This window comes from Capra hircus, chromosome 14 (assembly GCF_001704415.2).
Source record: "Capra hircus breed San Clemente chromosome 14, ASM170441v1, whole genome shotgun sequence".
NCBI lineage: Eukaryota > Metazoa > Chordata > Mammalia > Artiodactyla > Bovidae > Capra > Capra hircus.
Window position 1 is genome coordinate 45715118 of NC_030821.1, and position 17791 is coordinate 45732908.

The following is a 17791-nucleotide window of genomic DNA, read 5'->3' on the forward strand; positions in this document are numbered from 1 at the left end:
ACTGAAAACATAGCGTCTCCCCACAAAGCTTTTGCTGAGTTCTGGGGCAGTGCGGGAAGCTGGGGTGGAAAAGTACGGAAAACTTCCAGTTGCACAGATCTTAAGATAAAGTCCCATGAGACGGTGGAGCCTGCCATAAACAAAAGTTTCCCCTTTAAGACATTTGCCATATTTTAAAACCAGGTGGAGTAGGAGCCGCTGCTGCTGCTGCTGCTAAGTCACTTCAGTTGTTTCTGACTCTGTGCGACCCCACAGACAGCAGCCCACCAGGCTCCCCTGTCCCTGGGATTCTCCAGGCAGGAACACTGGAGTGGGTTGCCATTGCCTTCTCCAATGCATGAAAGTGAAAAGGGAAAGTGAAGTCACTCAATCGTGTCCGACTCTTAGTGACCCCGTGGACTGCAGCCCACCAGGCTCCTCCATCCATGGGACTCTCCAGGCAAGAGTACTGGAGTGGGGTGCCATCGCCTTCTCCAAAGGCAGCCTCTAGCTATATGTAATTACTGGACAGTTACAGCATTGCTAATCCAAATTGAGATGTACTTTAAGTATGAAATACAAACCAGATTTCAAAGACATACTGCAAAAAAATTTTAAAAAGGTGGTAAGATTTCTCATTTTGTATCAATCACATGTTGACACATATTTTAGAAATACTGGGTTAAATAAGACATTGCTAAAATTCTACCTATTTCTACTTTACTTAATACAGCTATTAGAAAAGTTTTGATTATATATGAGGCATACTTTGGGCTTCCCAGGTGACACTAGTGGTAAAAGAACCTGCCTGCCAATGCAGGAGATATAAGAGACTCCGGTTCAACCCCAAGGTGGGAAAAAACCCTTGGAGAAGGGCATGGCAACTCACTCTAGTATTCTTGCCTGGAGAATCCCATGGACAGAGGAACCTGGAGGGCTACAGTTCACAGGGTCGCAAAGAGTCAGACATGACTGAGTTGACTTAGTTTGCATGCACATGGCCTACTTTATATTTCTATTAGGCAGTGCTGCTATACAGCAACCACTAAAAAATTAGCAGAAGGGTTATATATAGCTGAAAATCCAATACAAATTAAAATGAAAATTTAAATGCTGCCTGACTTATTTGAAATAGACTGACTCTTGTTCACTAACCCCGGCCTATTATATCTAAGATGTGCTCTGGGGAACTTTCAGATTAAACCATGGAGTCACACACAAAATAGCAAATTTTCTGACCCTTTTTTGATATCTTAAAGACATTAGTCATTTGGACTATGGTAACTTTGTGGTGACTCTTATTACGGTCACACATTACTAGCAACTATCATGTTTGTAACCTCTTGCTGAGCTTGATTTCAGCACTTATTCAATAAGGGAATATGACTTAGACTATAATATCTTTTTCTCTTGTCCTCATAGTTTATTTTAGACTATAATGGCCAAGCCTGGCTCAGTTTATGGCTAATATTTACAGCACAGTCATTTAAAGGACTTTCTGATGCTACACAAGCCAGAGTTGGATTAGCGAGAGTCCTGAGAATGGTACTAACAGGCTGGGATTTCCTGTAACACAACATGTTCATAAGTAAACAGCTTCATGTAATACTGTCTACCACTGGAGACTGTTGGGAAAGCCTTTTGTAAATTGCAAACCCCAATAATAAATATGCAATTATCTGCATCAGAAGGTCCTTTAAATGACCATGCTATAAATATTAGCCATTAGTGATAAACTGAACCAGGCTTGGTCATTACAGTCTAAAATAATCTATGAAGACAAAGGAAAGAGATATTATAGCTTAAATCATATTACCTTATTAAAGTGCTGAAGTCAAAATCAAATAAGAGGTTTCAAACATGCTGGTTGCCAGTAATGACAGTAGTAAGAGACACTACAAAGTTACCATAGTCTAACTGAGTGATTATGCACTCAACTCCTTATTGCAAAATTCAGACTTAAATTGAAGAAGGTAGGGAAAACCACTAGACCATTCAGGCATGACCTAAATCAAATCCCTTACGATTATACAGTGGAAATGACAAATAGATTCAAGTGGATTATATCTGATAAATGGAGGGCCTGAAGAATTATGAACAGAGGTTCACGTAATTGTACAGGAGGCAGTGATCAAAACCATCCCCAAGAAAAACAAATGCTAAAAGGCAAAATGATTGTCTGAGGAGGCTTTACAAATAGCTGAAAAAAGAAGAGAAGTGAAAGGCAAAGAAGAAAAGGAAAGATATACCCATCTGAATGCAGGGTTCCAAAGAACAGCAAAGAGAGATAAGAAAGCCTTCCTATGTGATCAATGCAAAGAAATAGAGGAAAACAACAGAATGGGAAAGACTAGAGATCTCTTCAAGAAGATCAGAGATACCAAGGGAACATTTCATGCAAAGATGGTCACTAAAGGACAGAAACAGTACGGACCTAACAGAAGCAGAAGATATTAAGAAGAGGTGACAAGAATACACAGAAGAACTATACAAAGAAGATCTTCATGACCCAGATAACCACAATGGTGGGATCACTCACCTAGAGCCAGACATCTTGGAATGTGAAGTCAAGTGGGCCTTACGAAGCATCACTACGAACAAAGGCAGTGGAGGTGATGGAATTCCAGCTGAACTATTTCAAATCCCGAAAGACGATGCTGTGAAAGTGCTGCACTCCATATGGCAGTGAATTTGGAAAACTCAGCAGTGGCCACAGGACTGGAAAAGGTCAGTTTTCATTCCAATCCCAAAGAAAGGCAATGCCAAAGAATGTTCAAACTATCGCACATTTGTACTCATCTCACTCGCTAGCAAAGTGATGCTCAAAATTCTCCACGCTAGGCTTCAACAGTACGTGAACCGTGAACTTCCAGATGTTCAAGCTGGATTTAGAATAGGCAGAGGAATCAGAGATCAAATTGCCAACATCAGTTGGATCATCGAAAAAGCAAGAGAGTTCCAGAAAAACACCTACTTCTGCTTTATGGACTACACCAAAGCCTTTGACTGTGTGGATCACAACAAACCATGGAAAATTCTCCAAGAGACAGGAATACCAGACCATCTGACCTGCCTCCTGAGAAACTGTATGCAGGTCAAGAAGCAACAGTTAGAACTGGACATGGAACAGCAGACTGGTTCCAAATAGGAAAAGGAGTACATCAAGGCTATATATTGTCACTCTGTTTGTTTAACTTATATGCAAAGTACATCATGAGAAACCCTGGGCTGGATGAAGCACAAGCTGGAATCAAGATTTCTGGGAGAAATATCAGTAATCTCAGTTATGCAGATGACACCACCCTTATGGTAGACAGCGAAGAACTAAAGAGCCTCTTGTCCATCTAGTCAAAGCTATGGTTTTTCCAGTAGTCATGTATGGATGTGAGAGTTGGACTATAAAGAAAGCTGAGCACCAAAGAATTGATGCTTTTGAACTGTGGTGTTGGAGAAGACTCTTGAGAGCCCCTTGGACACAAGGAGATTAAATCAGTCCATCCTAAAGGAAATCAACCCTGAATATTCACTGGAAGGACTGATGCTGAAGCTGAAAAACCCCAATACTTTGGCCACCTGACTGGGAAGAACTGACTCACTGGAAAAGGCTCTGATGTTGGCAAAGATTGAAGAAAAAGGAGGGGAAGGGGAAGACAAAGGATGAGATGGTTGGATGGCATCACCAACTCAATGGACATGAGTTTGAGCAAGCTCCGGGAGTTGGTGATGGACAGGGAAGCCTGGGGTGCTGCTGTCCATGGGGTCGCAAAGAGTCAGACATGACTGAGTGACTGAATTGAATGTTATCTTTAAAACAGAGTATATGGAGCATGGTTTCCTACCAGCAGCATCAGAATCATCTGGGAACTTATTGGAAATGTATCTCATCCTACCAAATCAGAAATTCACGATGGGGAAAGGGGTACATCATTCTGTTTCTTAACAGGTTCTCTAATAATTCTGAAGTAAGCAAAAATTTGAGAATCATTGTGCCAAAAAGATAGGGATATTTCCTTTACTAGCTTTAAATATGCTTGTGTATAGATGTACAGGCCAAATACAAGTGGGCAAACTCTCAAAAACAAATGATAGCTTCCATCTCTTTCTGGAGAAGGCAATGGCAACCCACTCCAGTACTCCTGCCTGGAAAATCTCATGGATGGAGGAGCCTGGTAGGCCTGCAATCCATGGGGTTGCTAAGAGTTGACTAGGAGACTTTACTTCCACGCATTGGAGAAGGAAATGGCAACCCATTCCAGTGTTCTTGCGTGGAGAATCCCAGGGACAGAGAAGCCTGGTGGGCTGCCATCTATGGGGTCGCACAGAGTCAGACACAACTGAAGCGACTTAGCAGCAGCAGCAGCATCATCTCTTTCTTCTCATCATCACACCTTCAGACATAGACTGAAATATGTCCCATACAAGATACAAACATACTTACCAAGGGTTTTTCCAGCTTCAATTCTTGTCAAAAATTGACATACATATATAGTTCTCAGTTGGTAAGCTGTTAGACTGGACAGTCCATGAATAATAGCTGAAAGTGAATAAAGTAAATTTTATTAAAACATTAAAACAAAACTCCAAACTTGGCCCTGCAGTACCTCTGTGTGGTGTGCTGAGCAGTAAGTTAACAAACACCACCCAAAGATTATCATAAATTTAGAACTGGATGCTTTATTCACAGACAATTTTTAAGAAATCAGAACAAAGGTGAGTAACAATGAACACTTTACCTTCAAAATAAAACTGATGTTTCATACACAGAATAATAAATCTTTAAAGCTACGTACTTTCACAGGTACCATTCTGTACTAATAAAAAAGGGAGATTTAGATCCAAACTGTAAAATATGTCAAATCATTAGATGGAAACTTATTTTACAGCTTAAGATGCCTAACGTAAAAGGAAATATATTATTACTCTCAAGGTTTCAGTTGAATGAGAGTCTCTTTAGTTTACAAAACTTTATTTTAAAAACGTGTATTTATATTAATCTTCCCAATATTTGAACACCCACCCACCCAGTGTTATTCTAGATAGTGAGTACGTACAATGATGAGTAAACCATAATCCTGGTTTTCAGTGAGTTTACTATGTACAATGAAAGACAAAGATTAAATTAACTAGTCCTGTAGCTGCTAAGCAGATGAAACAAATATTTATTTTCATTTAAGTCCTCAATTTTAATATGCCATAACCTTATGCTATACCAGAGATTATCTGTACCAAATACAGTCATAAAATAATAGGATTCAAAAAGAGAACAAAACTTTTATAAAATTTAAACACAACTTATTCAATATTTATAGAATATCCACTGCTGGCCAATGGTAGGGACTCATGACTGAATGATAGATAGCCCCCTAGGAAGGTTTTAGCCTGAAAAGACACAAATTAAACAAAAATGTAGGCAGGTGACTAATTAAAATTTTAATACGTCATAAAGGGTAAGTATGGTATAGGAGCAAAAGAGAAGAAAAGCCCAATCTATTTTAGAGAAGAATTGCTCTTTGTACCTATTAGGCATAAAACAAAACAATGAAAATCTACTCAAGTTGAAGCCAGCTATCTGCTTTTTCCATACCTGTAACCAAATACTGCTGACAGAAAGACACCAGAGGATCTAATGACCAACAACAATAACAACTATATTTAAGCAATTACTAAAATACCAGGCATGTACTTTAAGCCCTGAGCAGTGGTTTCCGACTGGGGCTGTTGTGACTCTGTCCCCTAAGGGACATTTGGCAATGTCCAGAGATATTTCTGATTGTCACATTGAGACATTCTGATTGAGTGGGAGGGGCTGCTACTGGCACCTAGTGGCTGAGGTCAGGGATCCTACAATGCACCAGTGAACCTCCACTCTGTCCCTTCTTCACCCTCAAGCTTACACAGAATAAAGAATTATGTGGTACAAAATGTCAACATGCTGAGGTGGAGAAACCTTGCTTTATAAGTATCAGTCATCTGCTTCTCTTTATCAGCTCTGTGAGGTAGATGCCATTATCCCTACCATTTTACAGATGTGGAAACTGGTAGTATCAAGTCCCTGCTTCAAGGCTTGTGACAATAAACAAACTGAGCCAGGAATCAAACTCAGAAAATTTACAAGGATTCCCTGGTGGTCCAGGGGTTAGGACTCTGTGCTTCCACTGAAAGGGGCACAAATTCCACCCCTGGTCAGGGAATCAGGGAACTAAGATCCCACAAGCCATGCAGCCAAAAACACAGACATACACACTCACAAAAACAAACAAAAATCCGCAGACAACTAACGATGGAGCCCAACCTCTTAATCACAATCCTACACTGCCTCCCATGATGGAGACAGGTTAGGAGTATCAGTCTGGAACAGGCATTATCTGACACAAGTGAGGTGGGAGAAAATTCTGAGTTTGAATGAAAAAGCTAAGAATTTTCTAGCAAGCACCTAGAGTTGCATATGTTTACATTCTTGAAAAGTGTAGTAAATGTAATTCTGTAAGAGATAAAATGGAGTCCTGTCAGTCAAAAATGGCATACAGAGACAACGTTAAGTTCACAGTTTGTGTATCTGTCATTGATTTAGCAATGCAACTTGGAAAACAGTTTACTCTTTCTGGATTTTGGTGCCTTTAACCTTAAAATAATGGAGGTGACCTAGATTATTCCTTGGGTCTTGGGCTAGAACCTTAAAAGGTCTTTGTTTTTTATTTAAATGACTTTTTCTTAAGAATGGTTTTAAATTTACAGAATGTTGGGAAGACAGTAGAGTGCGTGCATGCAAGGTTGCTTCAGTCATGTCCAGCTCTTTGCGCCCCATGGATTGTAGCCCACCAGGCTCCTCTGTCCATCAGCTTCTCCAGACAATACTGGAGTGGGTTGCTGTGTCCTTCTCCAGGGGATCTTCCCGCCCAGGGATCAAACCCGTGTCTCTTACATCTCCTGCACTGGCAGATGGGTTCTTTACCACTAGCGCCACCTGGGAAGCCCCAAGATGGTAGAGAGGTCCCATATAATATTCTCCATCCAGTTTACCCTGTTATTAGCATCTTACATTAGCAGTTACATTAATTAAACAATATCGATACATTATTATCTAAAGTCCAAGCTTTACTCAGATTTCTTTAGTTTTTACTTAATATCCTTTTTCTGCTACAGGTTCCCATCCAAGGTTCAATTCAGTTCAGTCACTGAGTTGTGTCCAACTCTTTGCGACCACATGGACTACAGCACACCAGGCCTCCCTGTCCGTTACCAACTCCCGGAGTTTACTCAAACTCATGCCCATTGAGTTGGTGATGCCATCCAACCATCTCATCCTCTGTCATCCCCTTCTCCTCTCACCTTCAATCTTTCTTTCCCAGAATCAGGGTTTTTTCAAATGAGTCAGCTCTTCGCATCAGGTGACCAAAGTATTGGAGTTTCAGCTTCAGCATCAGTCATTCCAATGAATATTCAGGATTGATTTCCTTTAGGATGGACTGGTTGGATCTACTTGTGTCCAAGGGACTCTCAAGAGTCTTCTCCAATACCACAGTTCAAAAGCATCAATTCTTCAGCGCTCAGCTTTCTTTATAGTTCAACTCTCACACCCATACATAACTACTGGCAAAACCATAGCTTTGACTAGACGGACCTTTGTTGGCGAAGTACTGTCTCTGCTTTTTAATATGCTGTCTAGGCTGCATAGCTTTTCTTCCAAGGAGCAAACGTTTTTTAATTTCATGACTGCAGTCACCATCTGCAATGATTTTGGAGCCCCCCAAATAAAGTCTCTCACTGTTTTCATTGTTTCCTCATCTATGCGCCATGAAGTGATGGGACCAGACGTCATGATCTTAGTTTTCTGAATGTTGAGTTTTGAGCCAACTTTTTTACTCTCCTCTTTCACTTTCATCAAGAGGCTCTTTAGTTCTTCTTTGCTTTATGCCATAAGGGTGGTGTCATCTGCATATCTTTATTGATATTTCTCCCAGCAATCTTGACTCCATCTTGTGTTTCATCCAGTCCAGCATTTCTCATGGTGTACTCTGCATATACAGTTAAATAAGCAGGGTGACAATATACAGCCTTGATGTATTCCTTTCCTGATTTGGAACCAGTCTGTTGTTCCATGTCTGATTCTAACTGTTGATTCCTGACCTGCATACAGATTTCTCAGGAGGCAGGTCAGGTGGTCTCACATTCCCATCTCTTTAAGAATTTTCCACAGTTTGTTGTGATCCACACAGTCAAAGGGTACCACTTACATTTAGTCATCATGTCACTCAGTCTTTCCTTGGTTTTGATGACCTTGTGGGTTTTGAGGTATTTTGTAAACTGCATCTCTCTATTGAAATCTGTCTGATACTTTTCTCATGATTAGACTAGAGTTATGGGGTTTGGAGAGGAAGATCACAGTGGCAAAGTACCACTTTCATCACATTATATCAAGTGTACATGCTATCAACTATCACTGTTAATGCTGACCTTGAGTACCTGGGTGAAGCAGTATTTTCAGTTTTCTCTACTTTCTTCCCCTTTCTATACTGTGCTCTATACAGCCCACACTTTAGGGGTGCAGACTTATACTCCACCTCCTTGAGAACAGAGTAGAAACATGAATTACCTGGAATTCTTCTGCATTAGAGATCTGTCTCTTCTCCCACTTGTATATTTATCCCAGCATTTATTTACATCAGTGTGGACTTTATGGATGTTTTAAAATAATTTGGGTTATAATACAACACTACAGTTGACCCTTTAACAATGAGGGGGTTAGAGACACTGACCCTCCAAGCAGTTGAAAATTGCAGTGTCGATCCTCTGAATGCATGGTTTAACCAACCATAGATTGTGTAGTACTGTAGTATTTACTACAGAGAAGAAAAAAAAAACTGGCTTGTAAGTGGGCAGGTACAATTCAAATCTGTGTTGTTTAAGGGTCAACCGTATTTTTATTTTCTTGCTTATGTCTGCTTGGGCTATTGGGAACTCTTGCAGTTGGCTCCTATGCCCCTTTGTGCTCCCATAATTGTGGAGCTTTGTTTCTTTGGGGGTTTTGTTTTGCTTTTAGTACTGCCCTACTTTCTGTCACAAGATGCTCCAGGTTCAAGTTGTATATTTCCTGTCCCTGTCCTGGAATCAGGCCATTTCTATGGAAAATGGTACTGGAAACCAATACCTGAATGCCACTGGAAGGACTGGTGCTGAAGCTCCAAAACTCTGGTCAACTGATGAGAAGAACTGACTCATTGGAAAAGACTCTGATGCCGGGAAAGACTGAAGGCAGGAGAAGGGGATGACAGAGGATGAGATGGTTGGATGGCATCCTGACTCAATGGACATAAGTGAGCAAACTCCAGAAGACAGTGAAGGACAGGGGAGCCTGGTATGCTGCAGTCCATGGGGCTGCAGAGAGTCGGATACCACTGAGCAACTGAACTGAACTGAACCCTGTCTCTAGTGTTATCTGTGACACAAGGGAAAGGTTGTTGGATTGGAAGATAAGGCAGGTGTCTGGACCAACCCTCTTAACCTATCAATGCTTTAGGTTGTTTAGATCACTCCTCCATAAACTGAGATTTTGCTCGCCTCACTCATGGGATAACTGTGAAGCTAAAATGTGTCAACATGGTTTTCTAAAATATTTAATTTTCTATTAAATTCTATCTTGGGGTTGCGGTCTGCTGCAATAAGCTGAGAGCCAACTCCAATAAATATTAATACCGGAGTATCTTTCGGTTATCATTCAAAAAGCCAGCTAGCCTTCTATAGGAATCAATGTCTTTGCCCATCATTCACAGGCTGTCTTGCATAGGCGGTAGACTTGTCAGTTACTTTCATTCTGAAGCCTATACTGAGCAGCAGGCTCAATGAGGGCTTCCCTTGTGGCTCAGCTGGTAAAGTATCCGTCCGCAATGTGGGAGACCGAGGTTCAGTCCCTGGGTTGGGAAGATTCCCTGGAGAAGGAAAAGGCTACCCACTACAGTATGCTGGCCTGGAGAATTTCATGAACGGTATAGACAACGGGGTCGCAAAGAGTCGGACACGACTGAGCGACTTTCACACACACAGGGTCAATGAGGTTTAGACATCTCATAGAGTAATACAAAACAAGGTCTCAGTGACTTGCTAAAAGAAAAAAGAGAAATATCAATAACCTCAGATATGCAGATGACACCACCCTTATGGCAGAAAGTGAAGAGGAACTAAAAAGTCTCTTGATGAAAGTGAAACAGGAGAGTGAAAAAGTTGGCTTAAAGCTCAACATTCAGCAAACAAAGATCATGGCATCTGGTCCCATCACTTCATAGCAAATAGATGGGGAAACAGTGTCAGACTATTTTTTTGGGCTCCAAAATCACTGCAGATGGTGACTGCAGCCATGAAATTAAAAGACGCTTGCTGCTTGGAAGGAAAGTTATGACCAATCTAGATAGCATATTGAAAAGCAGAGATATTACTTTGCCAACAAAGGTCCGTCTAGTCAAGGCTATGGTTTTTCCAGTGGTTGTGTATGGATGTGAGAGTTGGATTGTGAAGAAGGCTGAGCACCAAAGAATTGATGCTTTTGAACTGTGGTGTTGGAGAAGACTCTTGAGAGTCTCTTGGACTGCAAGGAGATCCAACCAGTCCATTCTAAAGGAGATCAGTCCTGGGTGTTCTTTGGAAGGACATGCTAAAGCTGAAACTCCAGTACCTTGGCCACCTCATGCGAAGAGTTGACTCATTGGAAAAGACTTTGATGCTGGGAGGGATTGGGGGCAGGAGGAGAAGGGGACGACAGAGGATGAGGAGTTGGACATGGACAGGGAGGCCTGGCGTGCTACGATTCATGGAGTCGCAGAATCGGACACGACTGAGCGACTGAACTGAATCCTCTTATCAACTCAACGGGTTATTCTCATTTTACCGACTAGTAAAATTTATGAATCTGAGAAAAACTGAGGAGCCCATGAGAGGCGGAGGCGGGATTCGAACCAACGATTGACTCCGAGCCGGGGGCCCTCAGCAAGCAGCCCGATCCCCGACCCCTGAGGTAAAGCGCTGCAAACCAGGCCTCAGTCGCGCGCTGCGGTTCCCGCTCCCTGCCCGGGCGCGCCCAGCACTCACCCTCGGCGCTGTCGCGGGTGCGATGGAAGTCGTCGGAGCGGCCGTCACGGAAAGCCCGGCAAAGCGAAAGGCAGAGGAAATCGAGCATCCAGCCGGCAGCTACCGCCTCTGCCTCAGCCACCAGGCCCGCGTCCTCCTCCTCCTCAGGGGCCCCCAGCTGTACCTGGCACTCGAGCAGTTCTTGGCATTCAAACTGCTCCTGATCATCTGTCACCGTGTCCGCCGCCCGCTCCTCCGAGGAACCTGCATCCTCCCCGTCCGCACGCCCTCGCGGGCTCTGAGCCGCAGAGGCGGTATCCTCCGCCATGTTAAACACCTCGCGCAGCTTCTGGCCTTTCCGGCGCAGAGCGATTACTGGCTCGCGCCGCGCGGAGCGAGCCCACGGCAGGCGGCCTCTTCCGCCTGAGGGAAAACACCAATCAAACACCGCCGGGATGGGCTAGCGGCTCGAGCCTGGCTTCGGATTGGCCGAGACCTGCTCCAGCCTCTGCATGTTGAATTCACCCGCCACCCTGCAGTGCCGCTTTGTTGGTAAACCAGAGAAGTTCAGGCTAGACCCGGAGAGAGGACCGGAGGTGGTGGTTGTTCAGTGGTTCAGTCGTGTCCGACTCTTTGCGACCCCATGGATTGCAGCACCCCAGGCTTCCCTGTCCCTTACCATCTCTCGGAGCTTGCTCAAACTCCTGTCTGTGAGTCGGCGATGCCATCCAACCATTTCGTCCTCTGTTGTCAGTCTGCCTTTAGTCTTTCCCAGCATCAGGGTCTTTTCCATTTTAACTAACCGTGTTGTTCTAGACGATGTTGCATTTTAGCACAAGAATAGAATAGTTCCCCCACCTCCTGGGGGAGGTGTTTTAACTAGAAAAAGAAAACATTTTTAACTTTTCCCAGTTAAAATGGAGAAACATTTTACTCGTTTGTGCTTCAAAAGAGATAGATAATTAAAATGTCACTATTTTTCTAGCATAACACTTTAAATCCTAATGTACTGTTAACAGTTACTATGCAGTCAGGAAGCAAAACTCTTTCAACAGACAGATCCGTGCTTTCCCAATCTTAAGGAGCGTCAGAATCAGTCCCGAGGCTTGTTGGGCATCACACCTATAATTTTTGTCCTGTAGGTTTGGATGGGGATCCTTAATCTGCAAGTCCTTTGTTCGCAGGTGAGTGATACTAAGGCTGCTGGTTTGGGGACCAAATTTTGAAATTATTGCTCTAGAAAGAGTCTGGTATTATGGAAAAGAATTTCAGTCAGGACCTGAAATAGATTATAAAAATTCAGCTTGTACAACAGTAAAGTGAAAGTGTTAGTAGCCTCTGACTCTTTGCAACCCTGTGGAATGTAGCCTCCCAGACTCCTCTGTCCTTGGGATTCTCCAGGCAAGAATACTGGAGTGGGTTGCCATTACCTTCTCTAGGGTATCTTCCCAACCCAAGGATCCAACCCAGGTCTCCCATATTGCAGGCAGATTCTTTACTGTCTGAGCCACCAGGGAAGCCCAGTGGCTTCCTGTGTTCACAACAATAACTGAATACTCATTTTGAATTTTCAAACTTACCTTGGAGCACAAGAGGGGACTGAGGGGAGAGGGGTCTGGTTATGTTCTATTTTTCTATGTAGGTGACCATCAATGGTCACTTTATGAACATGCATGGAATGTGATATATGCACTTTTCAGTACGTGAGTTATAATTGAACAAAAAGCTTCCTTTAAAACCCTGTTTGTAACATATCCAGTGTTATCAAACCCTTTATATTTTAATTTTTCACATTTATTATTGCCTTAAGGCTGAAATGTTGAGTCATCAAAGGACTATATTGTAGCCTTTAAGAATGCCTAAGTTGGGGACTTTCCTGGTGATGCAGTGGCTAAGACCCTGTGCTGCTAAGCAGGGGACCTGGTTGGAACCCTGGCACAATGATCTTTGAAGATCCTGCCCCCTGCAGCTAAGACCTGGAGCATTTGTGTGTGTTAAGTCACTTCAGTTGTGTCCAACTTTTTGTGACCCTATGGACCATAGCCTGCTAAGTTCTTCTGTCCATGGGATTCTCCAGGCAAGAATACTGGAGTGGGTTGTCATTTCCTTCTCCGGGGGATCTTCCTGATCCAAGAATTGAACCCATGTCTCTTATGTCTCCTGCATTGGCTGGCTGGTTCTTTATCACTGGCACACCTAGACCTGGCACAGCCAAATAAAAAATATATATATATAAAAAAAAGAATACCTAGGTTGGAATTCCCCTACCATATATACCCATTAGCTGTCTGACCTTGGATTAACTATGCCTCAGTTTTCTGTTTACTGGGTATACTAGTAATATCATCATTACAGTCTCCTTGGAAAGATTAAAGGAATTGATAAATGTAAAGACTTTAAAAGGAAACCAGGAACTAGGTAAGTGCTCTGTAACATTAGCTGGAAAAGCAGGACATTTGTGCTACTCAGAGAGTAGTGAGTCAGAAGGAATTGTTCCTTCAGACTCCAGTAGTCCCATGGAAAGTAAGTCCTATTTGTAAACAATATAGAGGACTGCTGCTGCTGCTGCTAAGTCACTTCAGTCATGTCCGACTCTGTGTGACCCCACAGACAGCAGCCCACCAGGCTCCCCCGTCCCTGGGATTCTCCAGGCAAGAACACTGGAGTGGGTTGCCATTTCCTTCTCCAATGGATGAAAGTGAAAAGTGAAAGGGAAGTCCCTCAGTCGTGTCCGACTCTTCGCGACCCCATGGACTGCAGCCTACCAGGCTCCTCCATCCATGGGATTTTCCAGGCAAGAGTACTAGAGTGGGGTGCCATCGCCTTCTTGGATATAGAGGACTAGGCCTAAGGAAATAAAAGATAAGGTATAAAGGAAATGACCCTAGATGAGTGTCAGATTTCCACTCCACTTTGAGGCAGTGGACACAATGTAACATTACTGGTATCCTGGTGATGGTTTCTACCCCTGAATAAAAAATAAGGGGAAATCTCTTGACCACACAGCACTAAGAAATATATTCTATGGACAGTCTCTACTTATTAAAGCCTCTACTAAATTTTTTCAACATTCTTTTTAAAAAACAAATTTTTTTTTGGTCTTGCCTCACGACATGTGGAATTTTAGTTTCCTGACCAGGACAGAACCCACACCCCCTGCACTGAAAGCAAGGAGTCTTAACCAATGGACTGCTGGGGAAGTCCCAAGTCTCTATTGATTTAAGTGAATGAGCCTGATATGAATTTTTCAATTTTCTAGGAGCTTTATTTAGAAAAGAAAAAGCTGAAATTCATTTTAATATCATAGTTCATTTAACCTAACATATCCAAAATATCAGGGCTTCCCTGGTGACTCTGGTAAAGAACCCGCCTGCCAATGCAAGAGACTCAGGTTTGATCCCTGTGTTGGGAAGATCCCCTGGAGAAGGAAATGACAACTCACTCCAGTATTCTTGCCTGGTAATTCACATGGAAAGAGGGAGCCTGGAGGGTTATAGTTCATGGGGTCACAAAAGCGTCAGATACAACTTAGTGACTAAACAACAAAAATATCAACAACCCAAAATGTCATTTCAACCTGTAATCAATATAAAAATGATTGAGATATTTTACATTGTTTAAATGTCTTTGAAATACAGCATCTATTTTACATTTATAAACATCTGTTTGGAGTTGTCATGTTTCACATGCTCAAATAGCCAAATATGGCTAGTGGCTGTAACTGTAGGACAATTCTATACAGTACAGGTAGAAATTCAGGCTCTAGAGTCAGAGATTTTGATTTGAATTCTTTCTCCACCACTTTATAAAGCACAATTAGGGAAATTTCTGGTTTTAAAAGAAGTATCAGTTTTTTACCCCCATGGACTTCTCAGAGCTACATACTAACCTATACACTAATATGGATTATGAATTTCTAAGAAAAACATAGCATAAAACATATGCTCTAATTTATCATTACACTCTTTTTTTCACATGACAACCTATATAATTATTGTACCAATAAATACACTTTGATGCTTTAAACTACTATACCAATATATACAGATACCAGCTATTAAGATGATTCCATGATCTCTAAGGGGAATGCCCCGGTGGCTCAGTGGTAAAGAACTCTCCTGCAATGCAGATGCCGCTACAGATGTGGGTTCTATCCCTGGGTCAGGAAGATCCCCCGGAGGAGGGCATGGCAGCCCACTCCAGTATCCTTGCCTGGAGAATCCCATGGAGAGAGGAGCCTGGCGGGCTACAGTCCATAGGACAGCAGAGAGTTAGACACATGTGGATGTGGACTTGATCTCTAAGGGTTATAGTAAACTCAGTATCACTCGATCCAGTGGATCATACCCTCTTCCTGGATACATTTTCTTTATTTGACTTATAGGATCCATCCTTTTTAATTTTCCTCACACCTCACTAGTCACTTCTCTTCAGTTTTTAAACTTTTGGATACTCACTATAATTTTCTAGTTGATCTTCTCTCCTCCCATTGTTTAAAATTGTCAATGGGAATTCCCTGGTGCTCCAGTGGTTAGCACTCTGCACTCTCAGAGCTGGGGGCCTGGGTTCAGTCCCTAGTCGGGGAACTAAAATTCCACAAGCTGCACATGGCAGAGCCAAAAAAACTAAAAAATGAAATAAAATTGTCAAGATCCTGTTGAGGGACTTCCATGGTTTTCCAGGGGTTAAGAATTTGCCTGCCAATGCAGGGAACACGGGTTCAGGAAGAGCCCACATGCCTCTAAGTAACTAAGCCTGCTGCTGCTGCTGCTAAGTCGCTTCAGTTGTGTATGAGTCTGTGCGACTCCATAGCCGGCAGCCCACCAGGCTCCCTCGTCCCTGGGATTCTCCAGGCAAGAACGCTGGAATGGGTTGCCATTTCCATCTCCAATGCATGAAAGTGAAAAGTGAAAGTAAAGTCGCTCAATGGTGTCTGACTCTTCGAGACCCCATGGACTGCAGCCCACCAGGCTCCTCCGTCCATGGGATTTTCCAGGCAAGAGTACTGGAGTGGGGTGCCATTGCCTTCTCCAATTAAGCCTAATGTGCCACAACTACTGAACCCATGTGCAGCAATGCAATCCTGAAGCCCACGCAGCTAGAGCCTGTGCTCTGCAACAAGAGAATCCACTGTGTGCAAGCAGAGAGCGCCCCGCTTTCAGAAACTAGAGAAAGTGAGAGGGTAACAGGCAGGAAGGCCAGACGTCCCCAAGCGGCAGGAGAAAATAAACTGCAAGTGGCAGATGTTTTTTCCCTACTCTACACAAATTAAAAGAGCCTTCTTTTGATTCTGTGTTGATGACACCTGGTTCTGCCTTGAGCTAACCAATGCATTTTTCTTACGTTAATGAAACTATGTATTTGCTTTGGAATTTTCCTTTCTTCTAAATGGTTCTGCCTAAGACTAATATTTTCTTTTCTCAAACCTTGGGCTGATAATGGCTCAACAACCAGAATTCCTCTCAATTGTTTTATGGTCAGGGGGATGACACACCTCATGCCATCCTGTCTCAAAAGTGTATATTGTGGGAGAGGGGCCCAGTGAGATGGCTAAACTCCCTCTAGCCTTGAGATGTCTCTCTTACCTGATTAATAGCTTTGTAACAGACATAATGGGCTTCCCTGTGGCCCCAATGGTAAAGAATCTGCCTGCAATGCAGGAGAACAGGGTTCGATCCCTGGGTTGGGAAGATCCCTTGGAAAAGGAAATCGCAACCCACTCCAGTATTCTTGCCTAGAGAATTCCATGGACAGGGGAGCTTGGTGGGCTACAATCTGTGGGGTTGCAGAGAGTTGGACATGACTGAGCGACTAACCCAAGCAACAGACATAAAACACCTTGCTAAAAACTAGCAAAGGGGCACTCTTTCTGTTCCCTTCTGATGTCTATGTCAGAAGCGTTCGCTATCTCTATTACACTTTAATACAACTTTGCTACACAAAAAGCTCCAAGTGGTCAAGCCTTGTCTCTGACCCTGGATCAAAATACTTTCCTCTGAAGGTCATGAATCCTGGCATAACACATGACTGGAAGCAGCAACCTTTCAAAACGCTGCACAGCAGTGAAGACTGCTGCTCTTCCTTGTGGTGCACCGGCCCTAGGATGCCAGGCTTCAGTACTTGCAACCCTCAGGCTCAACAGCGTGGACTCAGTAGTTGTGCCTTGGGCCACTTAAGTGGCAGGTGGATTCTTAACCACTGGACCACCAGAGAAGTCCCATAAAATCTTTTTAAAAAGAAAAAATTCAGAGTATAATGGACCTTATGTGTGTGCTAAGTTGCGTCGGTCACGTCTGACTCTTTGTGACCTCATAGGCTATAGCCACCAGGGTCCTCTGTCCGTGGGATTCTCCAGGTAAGAATATTGGAGTGGGTAGCCATGCCTTCCTGCAGGGGACCTTCCTGATCCCTAAGGGATCCCTTAAGGCTGGTGCATTGCAGGCAGGGTCTTTACCGCTGAGCCACCGGGATAGCCCACAACTGGACCTTAGTACTAAATAAAGATTTGACCAGCATTGCCTTTCCAAATTAACCAATTATTTGACTAAGCAGACTGAATTGACTACTTTTTGTCAGCCCTGGTGATACCTTTACTCTTCCCAGTAGAGGTCACTATGTAACAAATTCTTTGATTAAAAAAAAAATATAGTATAATTCCTCCCATGCCGGGAAAAAAAAAACAACACCAAACTGAAATTCTTTCTTACTAGATCCCTTGTAATCCAAATAGGCAGAGGAGCCAAGCACGAGATGG

General features: G+C 43.0%; 1 protein-coding gene across 2 annotated transcripts in view; it reads right to left on the reverse strand.

Annotated features, from left to right (window-relative positions):
• Positions 1-11408, reverse strand: part of TERF1 (telomeric repeat binding factor 1) — a 40144-nt gene extending 28736 nt beyond the window's left edge. For both annotated transcript variants that reach the window (XM_018058421.1, XM_018058420.1), the window contains exons 1-2: positions 11059-11408; positions 4418-4513 (exon numbers count right to left, since the gene is read on the reverse strand). In XM_018058421.1, the coding sequence (XP_017913910.1) occupies positions 4418-4513; positions 11059-11365 (403 nt within the window). In that variant the 5' untranslated portion in view covers positions 11366-11408. The remainder of the gene's footprint in view (positions 1-4417; positions 4514-11058) is intronic.